General features: G+C 36.2%; 1 protein-coding gene across 2 annotated transcripts; it reads left to right on the top strand.

Moving 5' to 3' along the window:
* The first annotated feature begins 12,894 nt into the window (after positions 1 to 12,894).
* Polr1B (RNA polymerase I subunit Rpl135) lies at positions 12,895 to 17,225 on the top strand. Of its 2 annotated transcripts, none has more exons than XM_073970382.1 (6): positions 12,895 to 13,273; positions 13,371 to 14,412; positions 14,484 to 14,941; positions 15,003 to 15,460; positions 15,714 to 16,121; positions 16,183 to 17,225. In XM_073970382.1, the coding sequence occupies exons 1-6, from the start codon at positions 13,205 to 13,207 to the stop codon at positions 17,117 to 17,119; spliced, it is 3,372 nt and encodes a 1,123-aa protein (XP_073826483.1). In that variant the 5' UTR covers positions 12,895 to 13,204; the 3' UTR covers positions 17,120 to 17,225. The 2 variants fall into 2 exon arrangements, with proteins under 2 accessions (XP_073826483.1, XP_073826484.1); XM_073970383.1 differs by having other exon boundaries at positions 13,105 to 13,310.
* The last annotated feature ends 490 nt before the right edge of the window (positions 17,226 to 17,715 follow it).

Below are 17,715 nucleotides of genomic sequence, written 5' to 3'. Positions count from 1 at the left end.
TGCGCCTTAACTAACTTTTGATGAAAACCGCTTACACAGGGGAAGTTTTTGTGAATTCTGAAACAGCAATGTTCATAGATGAGAAAAATCCAAAAACAAGAAGCCAAATCGTGAAAATCTAAACAACCCCTAAAAGTGTCAACTTAAATCGCGATTTACTTAAAAAGCGCTCCGGCGATTTTTTTTTTTAGTTTCAGAATCTGCAAAAACTTCAAAGGTGTAAGCACCTTCCATTTAAAATTGTTTCAAGAGCACCGTGACTTGTTCAGTAAAAGAGAAATGAGAAGAACTTGCAAATACTTTTTACTTGCGAAGTTATCGAACAGGCCTAATGGCTTCATTGACTATCGATAGATAGTTTTGTCTGTCGATATTATCGTATTAAAAACCCCCAACCAAAAATCTATTGAAATGAAGAGAAATTACACGCCTTCTCGGTTTTGTGGATGTGAGAAGGTGAAGGCCTCGGCACATACGGTCGGTTGAGCAACGTGTTGCGCGTTAAAAACAACAACGACATGAAAAGGTTTTAAGTGATGCCAAGTTTGTTCTTGAAGCTTTCATGTGGTTGTATTAACGCGGCACTCAACGAACCGAATAGGGCTCTGCAAAACTAAAAAACTTCCAAAACTACCTCAATCCTTCACTTTAACATAACACTATCAGGATTCCAGCTCTATCCGTTCAACCAAATCCAAATTGTACAAAATTTAGTACAATTTAGTACGAATTTTCAAAACTTCCTCATCATAATTTCAAATGTTAGGATTCCAGCGCTATCCGTTCACCCAACTTCATATTGTACCAAATTTAGTACCATTTAGTACTTTTCGTACCCATAAGTACGATTTTCCTGAAACATACACTCCGACAGTAATCTTATTTCCAAATTTGAGGATTCCAGCTCTATTCGTTCAACCAAATCCAAATTTTAACAAATTTAGTACTCTTCGATTTGATTTCATTTGACCTTTGACCAATGGAATTGACAGTTGAAATCGAGTGGATTTCGTAAATGTAAACATAGTATAAGTACGAATTTTTAAAACTTCCTTAATCCTAAACTCCACATTTCTGAATTCCAGCTCTAAACATTCACCCATATCTAAATTGTACCAAATTTAGTACCATTTAGAACTTTCCGTACCCATAAGTACGAATAAGTAGGTGACGTAGGGAATGGAAGATACCAAGGAACGGTCCTGACCGGCTTTAACATGGCAAAGCCCAGGATTTATCTTGGTCCCTCTTTCATCTCAAGTGGACACTGACCTCCCCGTGGTGTCACCTGGTGAATTCCCTTTAACACCCGTTAAAGGTAGTGAGCTAACATGTGCCGCGCGTTCACCCATAAGAACGTTAAAAACTTGGGTTTGGGCGTCGGGTTAGTAACCCTCTCCTAGAAAAAAAAGCCTACTATGAAAAAACGAAAGAAAAGAAAAACCAGTAGGAAAAGACCAAAGTCGGGCGGGGCCGACTATGTAATACCCTACACCAGTCGAAATATATAAAAATGGAATAATAAGTATACATCCCAATACGCAAATTGGAGCCATATTTGGGGAAAATCGTTAAAATACCTAAAATCGGGAGGTACCGTTATAGGGGGCTACAAAAAAACATGGACCTATCTTAACAATTTTAAGTGGCAAAATTTCGTGGCCACTGGGAACCACATATGTAAAATTTCAGCTAGTTCAAGCAAAAAATGTGGCTAAAATACCTTAAATCGGGAGGTATCGTTATATGGGGACTATACCGAACCGTGGACCTATCTTGACAATTTTTAGTGGAGCAATTTCGCGGCCATTGGGAACCTCAAATGTAAAATTTCAGCTGGTTTGGGCAACAAATGCGGCTAAGATCCTTAAAATACCTTAAAATCCGTACCGTTATATGGGGGCTATACCAAAACTTGGACCGATATAGCCCATCTTCGAACTTGATCTTCCGACGGCTAAAAAAATGGTATTCCCCAATTTTCAGTGAAATCGGTCAACAAATGCGACCTGTATGTTGCGAACGGACGGACGGACATGCATAAATCGACTCAGAAAGTGATTCTATGTATATCCCTAGAAGGAACTATGGGTCTATCTCGCTTCCTTTTGTATGTTACATACAAATGCACTAACACATAATACCCCTTACCACATAGTGGTGTAGGGTATAACAAATCCCTCAAAAGTTGACGACCCCCGCAAACGTTTTAAGGACCATAATCTGCGAATCTGCACCTGGAATGTTCGCACTCTTTATAGAGAAGGTGCACTTTACGCATTGGCAGATATACTTGAAAAGTACAAGGCCGACATTACTGCCATACAGGAAATACGATGGAAAGGCGTCACAACAACACCTACAGGTGACGCACTGTATTATAGCTGCCATGACACAAAGCATGAGTTTGGTTGCGGATTTGTAGTTGGTCGGAGGTTAAAACTTCTGGTCTCCAGCTTCACCCCAGTGAATGAAAGACTCGCTGCAATTCGATTAAAAGCAAAATTCTTCAACATCAGCTTTATTTGCGCTCATGCTCCCACTGAAGACAAGGACGAACAGACCAAAGATATATTTTACGAGCGCTTAGAAGAAACTTATGACCGTTGTCCCATGACATTAAAATTATACTAGGCGATTTTAATGCCAAAATTAGAAAGGAGAATATCTTTGGCCCAACAGTCGGGAAATCCAGTCTCCACAGTGAAACATCTAACAATGGTATGAGGCTGATAGACTTTGCAGCTGCAAGATACATGGTAGTTAGCAGTACCAGATTTAAGCATATCGATATTTATAAGGGCACCTGGCTGTCGCCAGATCAAAGAACAAGAAATCAAATAGATCACGTTGTGATAGATGGAAAGTACAAACATAGACTCGAACCACTACCTCGTTGCAGCAAAGGTACGTACCAGATTAAACGTAGCAAAGAAAGTGCGAACAGACACAGCACGGAAGTTGGACATGGGTAAGCTGCAATCACAACAGATAGCCACAGAATATTCCCGATAACATACCATCACAATGGCAAAACATTGTCCAATCCATGCAAACAGCCGCAAAATCAGTACTTGGATACCAGAGACCTCTACCAAGGAATCCATGGTATGACCAGGAGTGTCGTGCTGCTACCGAAGAGAAAAATGCGGCATATAGGGCTACTTTATAATCAGTAGCAACGCGTAGCGCACGAGAGAGGTATCGGGAGGAAAGGAGAGAGGAAAAACGTCTTTTCCGCAGGAAAAAGTGAGAGATGGAAAAGCGGGAGTGTGAACAAATCGAGATGTATAGGAGACAGAATGAAGTCCGAAAATTCAACCAAAGGGATATTGTGCGAACGACTGAAACCCATGGTCAACGAAATAATTGGACCATATCAATGCGGCTTTAGACTTGGCAAGTCCACCATTGACCAGATATTTTCCATGCGGCAAATCCTGGAGAAGACCCAAGAGATGCAGATCGACACCTACCTACACTTTTTGTCGATTATAAAGCAGCCTTCTGAATTTCGTATCCCCGCAAAACTCATTCGTCTTTGTAAAACGACTCTAACTGACACAAGATCTTCAGTTAAAATAGGAAAGAACCTCTCCGAAGAGTTTTGTACCAAAAGAGGTTTCAGGCTAGGAGACAGCCTTTCGTGGGATCTTTTCAACATCTGCTAAAGTGGGTCTGGCGGTAAACGGCGAGAAGACCAAGCTGATGGGCGCAATGCGTCCATTGAGATCGGACCAACTGTTGAAGTTGGTTCCTATAATTTTGAGGTAGTGTTTGAGAGAAAAATTCTTCGAAAGATCTACGGACCGATCTGCGTTGACGGTGAATATCGACGTCGCACAGTGTTGCCACTTATAAGGGCATTGGAATGAAAAATTTCGACTTTGGTCCATATCGGTTCAGATTGGATATAGCCCCCATATATATCTTTCCCCGATTTCGTTATAACTCTGTCAATTTTAATCTAATAGCCTTCTTAGGCCCCTGAGTAGTTTCATCGATTTTCATAAAAATCGGTTCAGCTATATCCACAGCTCCCATATATATCTTTCTCCGATCTTGCTATAAATCTCGGAATGTTTGATGAATAGCCTTCAAATTTAACATGGGATGTTTCCTCAGGCCACTGTTCAGTTTTACCGACTTTTGATTTGATTTCGCAAAAATCAGTACAGATTTGGATATAGCCTCCATATATCTTCCACCGATTTTTCTATAAATCGGACAATTTTGGAAAAATTGCCTTCAAATTTAACATGGGATGTTTTCTTAAGCCCTTTTTCAGTTTCACCGATTTTGATAAAAATCGGTTTAGATTTGGATATAGTTCTCATATATTTTCGCCCGAATTTATGTATTCGATGCACTAAACACGCAATGTATGTGAGATATTTATTAAATTAAGAAAATATAACTTAATTATCTGTAATTGAGTGACATCGGGCGAAACTATATATGGAAGCCATATTTAATCGTGATATTTTGATATTTTTCGTTCCTGTGCCCTCATAAGTACTTGTGCAAACATTCATCAACCTGCTTCAGCGGTAAAACGGGTATTCATCAAAAATTGAGCGAATTATAGACAAAATCGGGGAAAGATATTTATGAGGGCTATATCCAAATCTGAACCGATTTTTGTGAAAATAGGTATAGCTATTCAGGGGCCTATGAAAATAACTCATACTAAATTTGAAGGCTATTCGGTCAAAACTGAACAAGTAATAGCAAAATCGGGGAAATATATAAATGGGGGCTATATAAAATCTGAACCGATATATCTTAGAAGGTTGCAGGGATGGGCAGAATTTTGTTACACATTTCGCTTCGGAAGATATGTATGTCCAATTAACGGAAATCAGGAGCCAAGGTGGCAATGGTGGCAATCAAAAAATACACTCTACGAAATATTAACAATTTATATTTTGTCTATCAAATTTAATTTTTTAATTCTTGATAACGGTACTTTGTCCATGTGCAGTTGATGTCAACTTTTTGTACTAACATTTTATATTTATAGCCCATCCATCAAATCCCCATTTAAAACTTTTAATATTATCAACTAAATTTTCGGAAATAGTTATTTTGAAGAACGTCTAATTTTCATATGATTATCGCTTTAGATTACCTGGGAAATATTTTTCATATTTAAAAAGCTATAACTTCATTATGGATGCACATATCGACAAAATTCTTTCAGATTCGTTGTATCGGATATGTTTACTGTAAGAAAAAAACATAAACATATGTAAAAGTTAACATCACATTTTTTGATTTTTGTCCACGCAGAAACACTGTGTGTCGTATGGACCACGAACTGTATCTCTTATCTCTTAGTCCTGGTCCACACTAGCGTGAATTTCATTAATAAATTTCATGAAATTAGGTGTTCTTAAATCGAATTCCCCACTACAGCAATTTTATGATTTTACTCTACTATGGACGTCGATCTAGAGACGCATAATTTCAGTGAAATTACTGTAGTGTGGCCCGGGACTTATGTTACACGCTGAAACTTCCATACGAAACTTTTCCATTATTTTGGCGTTCATAGATCGAGTTCGATACAAAAGTAATTTTATGAAATTACTGTAATGGAGAACTCGACCTAAGAACGCCAAAATAATGGGAAAGTTTCGTATGAAAGTTTTAGCGTGTAACATAAAGCTGGGTACACATTGTCAGTTTTGAATGACAGCTTTGTTGTTGCTTGCTAGTGGGGCCGTTCATTTTTGTCATTCATCATGCAACCACAAAATGTTTTGTGGTTGCTGGACGGTTGGACAGTTATCGATAACTGCAAAATATCGACATTCAAAACTGACAATGTGTACTGTACTTAAGAGTATCTGCAATACAACGACATCAATATAGTTAAACGTATCGCGATGCAGCGATTGCGTTGGCTAGGCCATATAATAAGAATGAGCGATGATGAACTCGCTAAAAAGGCGTATAAATTCGAGCCACATGGCAGAATTGGCAGACCAAAGAATAGAAAAATGCGCAAACAAGTGGATGAAGAGATGACTAGGCGCGGTATTCCAAAAAGCGAAGCACGAAACGGAGAGAATTGGAGATCTTTTCTTAGTTCGGTCTATGGAACAAATGTTCTGTAATGGGCCACCTAAGTATGTAAGTACACCCCTAAAGTAATCTTTTAGTACGGTTACACTTGAGTTTTTTGCAGGGTTAACCCACTTCGAGAGGATTTATTTGACGTTTGCACTATGGAATTGACATAACTGTTCAAAAGCCTTCCCAATATCCGGATTTAAAGTATTTTGGAGACAAATGTAAGGAGCCATAAAATCTAAAGTATAGGAATCCTGACAATGCCTTGCAAGAAGAATGGGAAAAAATTCAGATTTCTTGCACGGAAATTTAGTAAAACCTATGCCAAAAAGGCTAAAGGTCTGGGTACATAAGCTGCCTCGCCTGCTTTCCTGCTTCATTTCTGACATAACAAAAATAAAAGAATAAGGCCCATACCTATATACGTCCGTATACCCAGGGCGTGTGTGGTGAAAAAAGTAGAACACATGTATTCTTAGTCCCGGTCCACACTAGAGTGATTTCATTGAAAAAATTACATGATATTATGCGTCTCTAGATCGACTTCCATAGTAGAGTAAAATCATAAAGTTGCTGTAGTGGGGAATTAGATTGAAGAACGCCTAATTTCATGAAATTTTTTAATGAAATTCACGCTAGTGTGGACCGGGACTTATGAGAACTACCGAAATACGTCGAGCGTATACTTTTTGTAAGTTGAACAAATTCAACTATGACAGAACGTTTTATATGCATGAGTGTGTTTTGTATTTTGAAAACAAAAGCATTTTTTCCTTTATGTTATCAAAAAATAGTAAAACTTAGTAGATTCTTGCAGTACTGGGACAGACCAAAAACCTGAAATCCAATTAACTGCAAAGGAAAACTATTCATTTTACGAATGAAAACATTTAAACCAGTTTTCTCTTTTCTAGAGTCCAATTTACATATGCATATTAAATGATTTCGTTTTACGAAATCCTAGAATCAAATGAAGTGTATTTACATCTGTTTTTTTGCGTCATTTGCTTACGCACACAATCGCACATACACACTTACGCCATGTTTATACTTGAGCTCTAAAATCCGCTGGATTTCACGAAATCCTGAAATACACCCCGGTGTTTACACTTATTGTTTTGTTGATTTCGAACATATCACAATAATCAAGGTAGATGCATATGCGCAGCTGATCGAACATGAATTTTCAAAACAAGTTTTTGTAAATTGAATTAGTCATCAAAAATATACGACAATATAGAACTTTACAACTTTATTTCGAAAATTATCGTAAAATTATCTATATATCGTATAAATTGTGTATAGTACTAACAAATAAAAAAATACAAAATGATTTTATCAGACATCATAATAAAAAATTTTGATAGATAAAATTTGTGTTCAGAACTTTGAAAATATTAATACCCGCAGCAGTTTTCCCGTTTAGTGCTAAAAATGCGTTCGCCTACTCCGAAATATAGCAAGATTTGCACTTCTCTTTAAACAAAAATAGCGCCGAATAACACCCTATTCTTCTGTTTTCTGCCATACACTTTTGGCATAGTAGACACTAGCAACATGTTCATTATCATCTAAATACGATAGTTGATACGTTGATTTTGACATTTCTGCTGCAGTTTTTGCAAGTTCCGTCACTTTTTTTGTTCCCGTATTTTTTAAGAAATTTGTATGGGGAAGCAATTCTTGACAATTCGCTCTTTTTTCTAACATTACCATTAAAAAAGGTACGAGAACACAATGAAAAATAGCATTGTAACAAAGTAATTTAAAATTTTTTTCACATTGTTTACAAATTTTGATACTAAATTTTTTTGTTGCAGCAATTGACCATCTACCTTGTTTATTGTGATACATGAAAAGTGTTGCAACTTTTGGTACTTTTTAAGGCAAAAGCGGGGTTGTATATCATATGTATTGTGATTTCGATGTTGATTTCGCTGAAATCACGAAATGAGATGATTTCATTTTTGTATGCGAAATCATGATAAATTTTGCATGATTCCGCGCGAAATCACGAAACGCCTTCGAAATCACGAAAAGACGCCGAATGTAAGGCCAAGTTTACACTTGCGCTCCAAAATCCACTGGATTTCACGAAATCCCGAAATACACCCTGGTGTTTACACTTATTTTTTGTTGATTTCAAACATATCACAATGATCAAGGTAGATGCATATGCGCAGCTGATCGAACATAATTTTCAAAATAAGTTATTGTAAATTGAATTGGACATCAAAAATATACGACAATATAGAACTTTACAACTTTATTTCGAAAATTATCGTAAAATTATCTATATATCGTATTAATTGTGTATAGTACCAAAAAATAAAAAAAAAATAAATCATGATTTTATCGTTGAGACATCATAATAATAAATTTTGATGGATAAAAGTTGTGCTCAGAACCTGCAAAATATTAGTACTTGCAGTAGTACACCGAAATCTAGCAAGACTTGCACTTCTCTTTAAACAAAAATAGCGCCGAATAACACCCTCTTCTCCTGTTGTCTGCCATAAAATTTTGGCCTAGTAGAAACTAGCAGCAAGCATGTTCATATGTTCATTGGTATCTAATATTATAACAGATACCCTGATTTCTGCTGGAGTTTTTGCAATTTCCGTCATTTTTCCGTTCCCGTATTTTTTAGGAAATTTGTATGGGAAGTAATTTTTGACAATTCGCTCCATTTTCTAAAATTACCATTAAAAAAGTACGGGAACACATGAAAAATAGCATTGTAACAAAGTAATTTAATATTTTTTCACATTGTTTACAAATTTTGATACTAACATTTTTTGTTGCAGCAATTCGCACATCTACCTTGTTTATTGTCATACGTGAAAAGTGTTGCAACTTTTGGTACTTCTTTAGGCAAAAGCAAGGTTGTATATCATGTGTACTGTGATTTCGATGTTGATTTCGCTGAAATCACGAAATGAGATGATTTCATTTTTGTACGCAAAATCATGATAAATTTTGCTTGATTTCGCGCGAAATCACGAAACGCCTACGAAATCACGAAACGAAGCCCAATGTAAACCAAGCATAAACCAAACATTATACAATAACACAAACACACGCACACAATATATTGTTACGAATGTAACTGATAGGTTTAAGTTAATTTAGTTTAATTTCCGTTAATTTAAAAATTTGAATTGTAACGTAAAGTTTTTATTATGCAGTTAGTTTATTTAAGCAACAACAACTACCATGTAGAACTCTCTTCATTATTCTAGATGTTACTTTACCTTTCATTAATGTGCTTTTATTTTGTTTTGCCATAATCATGTAATTATCGTTTAGTTGCTACTTCTTTCTTGCATTTGTTTGTTGTTGTCATTACTTTGCTTGTCGTCCGCCTGTATTCCCCCCATGTATGTATGTGAGTATGGTTGTTCGCTTAGTGCGAATGTGCGTCTGTGTGTTCGTTGCACAGATTCGAGGTGTTGCCATATGTGTTCTAGAGGACTCTAGAACAGGGAGACTTTGGGGTATAAATACAGGGCAACTGGCCATGACGAGTGGAGTCGTGTTTTAAGCGTTGAACTGAACAGATCGGTAAAAGAGTAGCTGCGTGCTAACTAGAGACTTGCTGTGTGCTTAGTAATTAAAGTCGGTTCTGAATAAGTGTAATAAAGTAAATAAAGCATTGTAGAAACGTAATCTAAAACGAACCCTGTTTTATTTGGTACAAATCGTATCGGGGAATAAAACAACGTCTACACGGACATTAGTTAAATCTAATTCCGTAACAATATTTATTCAGAAAATAGGAATTTCACAACACAAATGTGTATCAAATAACTTAAATTAATTCCAAAAACAAAAAACATAATTTTTGCAAGTTTTTTAACCATTTATTTTCACTTTTGTCATCGTTTGAGTATTTTTGTTTTTCTACAACACACACAAACAAACAAAGACATCATAAAACAGTTGTATTTTTGGTAGTTTATGACGAAAAAGCAGGGTTGCGTATAAAAGTATGGTGTTTTCGTGCGTTGTTTAGAATAAATGACGTTGCTATCGTCATTTATTTTTGTATGGTAAATGACGCAAAATGTTGCCTGTTTTATGTCCAATTTACATTAGCAACTTTTTCGTCATTTGGAGCTGTTTCGTCATTTATTTGCTAAACAGGCAACATTTTGCGTCATTTATCATACAAAAATAAATGACGATAGCTGCGTCATTTATTCTAAACAACGCACGAAAACACCATACTATTATAAGCAGCCCAGTTTTTTTTTTGTCATAAACTACCAAAAAATGCAACTGTTTTATGATGTCTTTGTTTGTTTGTGTGTGTTGTAGAAAACAAAAATACTCAAACGATGACAAAAGTGAAAATAAATGGTTAAAAAACTTGCAAAAATTATAGCCCTGTTCCAGAACTAAAAAGTTTTTAAAATTTTTACCACTTTTACACATTTTGCGTTCCCGTACACAAAATTTATATGAAAATCGTTTACGACTTTTACAGCTTTTAAGACTTTTACCACTTTATAAAGTACGGGAACAGGCCATATGTTTTTTTTTTTTTTTTTGTTTTTAGAATTAATTTAAGTTATTTGATACACATTTGTGTTGTGAAATTCTATTTCTCTGAATAAATATGTATATTGTGTGCGTGTGTTTGTGTTATTATATAAGTGTGTATGTGCGATTGTGTGCGTAAGCAAATGACGCAAAAAAACAGATGTAAATACACTTCATTTGATAAGAAGGTAAAGTACTAAGGTAAAAAGGTTCAGTCGAGATATGTATGGGGGTTCGCATGTTCAGTGTGGCCCATATGGGGATTCGTCGGAATCCATTGGGAGGGCAAAAAGGGGACCACTACCACCTGGTGTCCCTACAACCACGGTCATAACCCCGTGCAACGATACACGATTCATTTATGTTTCATTATTCTTTGTGATACAACCAGATTGTTTGTGGATGAGTGAGTATGATGGGCCGAGCCGAAGCGCAATTCAAATGCGTCATACTCAACACCATAGATGACCATACGCCGTGATACACATTCTCCAGTCCACATAACAGTATATTTTGCTTGTTTTGGAATATATTCTGTAAAATGGTGTGAACGATAACCCTCGATGGGATCAATCGATTTGGTCCAAAATTTGCACATCGTATTATTTCATCCAGTCATGTGTCAAGTCGGATATAGTCCATATCAATCCCGTTCTTCGGGTACCTCACATTCAAAATGTTTGTTTTTATTTACATTTTCTCTATAAAATGGGTTCATAGTGGCCAAATTTATTCTCCGCCAACAGTTGTGGACATAGGTCCACGTTTTGGTATAGCCCCTAAACAACAATACCGCCCAATTTCAAGTATTGTACAACATTTTAGCAGACCAAATAAGTTTAGGTAGTTGGTTTACGAAGTGGTTAAACATATTCGCCTAAAATTGTGGACAATGGTACCTTCGTAACGGAAAGAAAACTGTCTATTCCATATTAGTTCAGAATACTTCATGGTGGACGTTTTTTACTTGTTTTTCAATAGGTAAGTACCTAAATATAGGTTTTAAAATTTTGTATGTAAAAACTATACACATCACAAAAAAAGAAGTTGCCTGCCCCCCTAGATTTGATCCTGGTTACGCCCTTGAGCAGGTTGTTGCAACAACACAATGTCAAAACTAATGCCTTGTTCAGACTGACGGTGTTTCGCTCTCTATTGGTTGGTCGACCACAAATTGCGATGTAATTACTTCATTTCCCCAAATTTTGAGAACGAACAACAATTTGTGTACATTGTTCAATTTAAATTACTCTCAGAACGACGATAAAATATGTCCCATCTCTAACAAATGAGAGAATTTATCGAAATAAATTAATTATGACAGGAAAAATACAAGATTTAAAAATTTATTTTTAGAAAAACTGCAAAATATGAATGAAAAGTAAACGGTTTGACGACTAGTATACATTCAAATCATAGCAAATTTTGTCTTCTCTTTCTTTGCAGTCGCGTACAAATTTAGAAACAAAAATCAAATGCCTGCCGGAAAGTCTGTATACCAAAAAGTTATTTTGGCAGGTCGCTCTCTCGTTAATTTTTAAAATAGAAAAATTTGAAAATATACTGAAAACATCAAAATTGTGAGAAAAATTAAATAGTTATCTGAAAGAAGGACAAATATTTGTTCAGTTCATATCGATTAACTTTACTCGTCTTTTTGCTGAAACTTTCTTTAAAATCTGTAAACAAAAACTATGAAAATATGAATCATGTTGCTGTGAATGATGTACCATGTCGTATGAACGGGTTAATTCGTGTACGTAATTATGAGAACGAACGACGTTATTCAAATGCTGGTATAAATACGGACTATGTACTGAATAGAGCTGGCAAAAAATCGATGGTACTATCGGTAATATCGATTATTATTTAAAAATTCAATATCGATAAATAGTTATTCCTAACCTGAAATCCATTGAAATAAATAGAAATTTCGCTGCTTTTCGGTTATGTGTGTGTAAGAAAGTAAGTCCGTAGTAAGCGTACACATTTTTCAGAAAAAAAATGTATCTTTTTACATTTTTATTCTCCTTTACATTTCTGTGAACAATTTTTGCGTAATTTCAAGAAAATCATTGACATTTCCGCCATTTTCATCTCCAAATCAATGACGATGACAACTTAACGATAATATCGATAGCAATCGATATTTTAAAACATTATATCGAAAATATCTAATATTGGGGATATCGATGGTTTGCCAGCTCTAGTACTGAGGTTGGCAGTAGTGTATTAGGTCTGTTCATGCCCAAAATGGTGTTATCTTTTCAGAGCAGGTATTGTTTATGTTGTTGTCATAGGAACTTGGACTGTCAAAATAATTTGTTGTAAATTGGATTTTCATACAAAAACATAACCGATTTTGACATTTTAAGTGTACAACGGGAGGTTGTTTGCTGTGGCAATTCGTTGATGTTCTTTGAGATGAACAAAAAAAGAGGGCTTCCGACAGTTCATTTCACAGAACTATGCATTTGAACTACTTAAAAACGAACAAATACAGTGGTAACAGCAAAACACGTGCCGTGCTTCCTCAGAATTAGATGCCCAGAAGAATTTACGAAAATAAAACAAAATAAAAATGAAAATATATCCCGAATTAACAAATTCCAGGCCAGAATTTCGTGTTATACCGGAAGAGTTGAATGAAGTAAGTGTGCAATTGTTGTGACAACTCCTGCAACGAGGTTTGTTATTGTTGTTATGCTCATCTAATTCTATGTCTCATCTCTCCTCATTTATTGTAGCATTTACACGCCTTGGGTGCTCCTCACTTGGATTCATTCAATGAACTATTAGAATATGGACTGAAAAATATTACCAAACATCTACAGCCATGTAGCTTTTTAACTCCGGCTGGCGAAAAGGTGGAGATGTATATTCAAGATATACAAATATCAAGACCGCAAGTACCTTTCACCATTGTTGATGTCAAGGAACGTAACATTTATCCAACCGAAGCAAGACAGCTACACAAATCCTATACGGGTATGTGTTCTATAAAAGTGGCGTGGCGTGTAGATGGTATTGAAAAAGCACCCATAGACGTTGAGTTGGGTGAAATTCCAATTATGTTAAAGTCGAATGCCTGCAACTTGGGTAAACTAAAACCAGAGGAAATGGTTAAACGTGGTGAACATGACAGCGAATGGGGTGGCATTTTCATTATCAAGGGTAATGAGAAAATTATACGTATGCTGTTGATGAGCCGTCGTAATTATCCGATTGCGATTAAAAGAAGTACGTGGAAAAATCGTGGTTCCAATTTTAGTGAATTGGGTATTATGATACGTTCGGTCAGAGAAGATGAAACATCGTATAATAATGTTTTGCACTATTTGAATAATGGTACCTGTAAATTTATGTTTTCCAATTTGAAATTTATGGCTTATGTACCGGTATGTTTGATCATCAAATGTTTGGTTGACTATACCGATGAGGAGATCTATAGGCGGTTGGTACGAGGCTATGAAGATGATCAATACTATTTGAGTTGTGTTCAACAAATGTTACGTGATGTCCATGCAGAGGGTTTACACACATCGGGCCAATGTAGAGATTATATGGGACAAATCTTTAGATCACGTTTTCCCGAGCTACCCAGTTGGAAAACAAATACTGAGGTTGCGGAGTTTATAATGCAGCAGAGAGTGTTGGTCCACTTGGAAACAAGTAAAGAAAAGTTTGATTTAATTGTTTTTATGATACAAAAATTGTATCAATGTGTCCAGGGAAATGCAAAAATTGAAAATGTGGATTCCGTAATGATGCAGGAGGTATTGACATCGGGTGAGTAAAGAATATGATTGAAATATGTTAATAAAGATATGTATACTAATTTGCTTTTAAATCTATTTCAGGTAGCTTGTACCAGAAATTTTTGGGTGATCGTGTTGACCTGTGGTTGCAGTATGCCAAAAAGTCGTTGCTAAAGAAACTCAACACGCCCGATGCTTTGATCAATGCCAGCATCATGTCAACTGCGTTACGCAGTTCAGGTGGCATTAGCCGTGCCATGGAATCATTTTTGGCCACAGGTAATGCCCCATCACGTAGCGGCTTGGGTCTTATGCAAAGTTCCGGTTTAGTAGTAATGGCTGAAAATATTAATCGTATGCGTTATATGTCACATTTTCGTGCTGTCCATAGAGGTTCTTTCTTTACCACTATGCGTACAACAGAGGCTCGTCAATTGCTACCAGATGCCTGGGGTTTTATTTGTCCTGTACATACACCTGATGGTACCCCATGTGGTTTGCTCAATCACTTGACGGTGACATGCAGGATATCAACAATGCCAGACAAGAAATTAGTCGATGTAAGTGGAACAGAAAAGAGGGAGAGCAATGCACTTCTAATTTTGTCTTCTCTTTTTCCAGAATATCCCAAAAACTTTGGTAGAATTGGGTATGTTGCCTGTCGATTCCGATTTAAAACATCCTGCTGGTAAATTATTTGTTGTATTCCTTGAGGGAAAACTTTTGGGTTATATTCGCCAAGCTGATGCTGGTAAAATTGTTGATAATCTACGATTGCTGAAAATCGATGGTGTATTACCCGAAATGATGGAAATTGCCTATGTTCCGTATAAAAAGAAGGGTCAATTTCCAGGTCTATATTTATTTGTTGGTCCTGCACGTTTAATGCGTCCTGTTAGAAATCTGGCTTACAACAAGATAGAATTCATTGGTTCGCTGGAACAAGTTTACATGGATATTGCCATAGATGCTAAGGAATTGTATCCAGGATTTACCACACATATGGAACTCTCGAAAACCGACTTTTTGAGTAATTTGGCCAATTTGATTCCTATGCCGGATTACAATCAATCTCCAAGGTAAGCATACTAGGGGCTAGTTTGTTTTGAGGGCTTCATTTTTTCAATATAATAGCAATTGTTTCACAAACAAGGAGACCCTACATCAATAGAAATCTCGAAAATGTATAGTTTTTGAATACGAAGTGTCCAGGCACATCCGGAAGGATTTACAGCTCCAAAGTCCAAGATTTCACACCATCTCACTTATATACCACATATTAATCCTTCCCTTTTGGATAATTTAATTTTCTATTGCTATTCTACCTTTCAGAAACATGTACCAGTGTCAGATGGGTAAACAAACTATGGGTACACCCTGTTTAAATTGGCCCAAACAGGCAGCCAATAAATTGTATCGTATACAAACCCCTGGTGCTCCACTCTTTCGGCCCGTCCATCATGACAATATACGCTTAGATGACTTTGCAATGGGTACAAATGCCATCGTTGCTGTTATTTCCTATACAGGCTATGACATGGAAGATGCCATGATTATCAACAAATCAGCTCATGAACGTGGTTTTGCTTATGGCTCCATATACAAATCGAAATTCTTAGAAATGCGTGGTAGTAATTATTTTGCACGTAACCCAAATATGCCGGAACTAAGTAAAATTTTGGACAATGATGGTTTGCCACATCCAGGTTCAAAGTTGTCATATGGAAATCCATTTTATAGGTAGGTTCCATAACATAACTATGTTTTGCAAATTTTTCTCATCTTCTTTCTCTGGTTTTAGTTACTACGACACCGAAGAATCCACCTACAAGCTTGTTAAGGTGGATGAAAAAGAAGATTGCATTGTTGATAGTGTACGCTACTGTGGTAGCTTTAAGGCGAATGAACCGCGTGTGGTATGTGTCACCCTGCGTATACCTCGTCCACCCACAATTGGTGATAAATTTGCCTCTCGTGCTGGCCAAAAGGGTATTTGTTCTCAAAAATATCCTGCTGAAGATCTACCTTTTTCTGAAACTGGTCTTATACCCGATATTGTATTCAATCCTCATGGTTTCCCCTCACGTATGACAATTGCTATGATGATCGAAACTATGGCGGGTAAAAGTGCCGCCCTACATGGTCTGGTCCACGATGCCACACCTTTTAGGTTTTCCGAAAAACACACAGCCATTGATTATTTTGGAAAATTATTAGAGGCTGGCGGCTATAATTATTATGGTACAGAACGTTTATATTCAGGAGTGGATGGTCGTGAAATGACAGCTGATATATTCTTTGGTATTGTTCATTATCAACGTCTACGTCACATGGTATTCGATAAGTGGCAGGTGCGTTCCACCGGTCCTGTAGATGCTATTACCCAGCAACCCATCAAGGGTCGTAAACGTGGTGGTGGTGTACGTTTCGGTGAAATGGAACGTGATGCCTTGATATCGCATGGTGCTGCCTTCCTATTACAAGATCGTCTCTTCCACAATTCGGATAAAACATATTCATTGGTTTGCAATAAATGTGGTAGCATATTGGCACCACTGAAGAAAATAGTAAAACGTTCACAAAATACAGGAAAATTACATTCAGTACCCGATACATGTCGTCTGTGTGGTGATGGCTCCGGAGTGGGTTATATTGAAATTCCTTGTTCATTTAAGTACCTAGTCACTGAATTGAGTTCGGTAAATATAAATGCAAGGTTTAAATTAATGGAAATTTAATGAATCAAAGAATTGTTTTTGACTTTAGTTTGTAATTATAGTTTTATCTAAAACACAAATAGCTTTAAATGAAAAACAAAATAAAGTTGATTTTTAATAATAAAAAGAGTTTTAACTGTTTCTTTCGATGAAGTACTTTTAGAGGATTTTTCAGCCTAGTTATTTTTTTAGGAAAAATTTTTGGGCTATTTTTGTAACCTCAATCGTGGATTTTTTAAAGAATAATTTTCGATGATTTTATAACCTTAAGCGTGGATTAGTTTAAAGGGGATTTTCTAAACGTTTTTTATAATCCCAACCTTGGATATTTTAAAGAACATCTTTTCGACAATTTTCATAATCTCAAGCGTGGATTTTTTAAAGAATATTTTTTTCGACGATTTTTTTAACCTCAAGCGTGGATTTTTTAAAAAATATCTTTTCGACGATTTTGTTGACCTCAAGTGTGGATTTTTTAAAGAATATTTTTTCGACGATTTTTTTGAATTCAAGTGTGGGTTTTTTAAAAAAATATTTTTTCGGCGATTTTTTTAACCTCAAGTGACGATTTTTTAAAGAATATTTTTTCGACGATTTTGTTGACCTCAAGCGTGGAT

Source organism: Musca autumnalis, unplaced genomic scaffold, assembly GCF_047663935.1.
Source record: "Musca autumnalis isolate F117 unplaced genomic scaffold, ASM4766393v1 scaffold_2, whole genome shotgun sequence".
NCBI lineage: Eukaryota > Metazoa > Arthropoda > Insecta > Diptera > Muscidae > Musca > Musca autumnalis.
This window is presented reverse-complemented; position numbering and strand designations above follow the sequence as displayed.

What these genes read in the sequence shown, in the direction of transcription:
- Polr1B (XM_073970382.1), top strand. Translation starts at nt 13,205, where the DNA reads ATGAAAATATATCCCGAATTAACAAATTCCAGGCCAGAATTTCGTGTT. An exon ending in TACCGGAAGAGTTGAATGAA is followed by an intron (nt 13,274 to 13,370) that starts GTAAGTGTGCAA and finishes CATTTATTGTAG; the next exon opens with CATTTACACGCCTTGGGTGC. An exon ending in CAGACAAGAAATTAGTCGAT is followed by an intron (nt 14,942 to 15,002) that starts GTAAGTGGAACA and finishes CTCTTTTTCCAG; the next exon opens with AATATCCCAAAAACTTTGGT.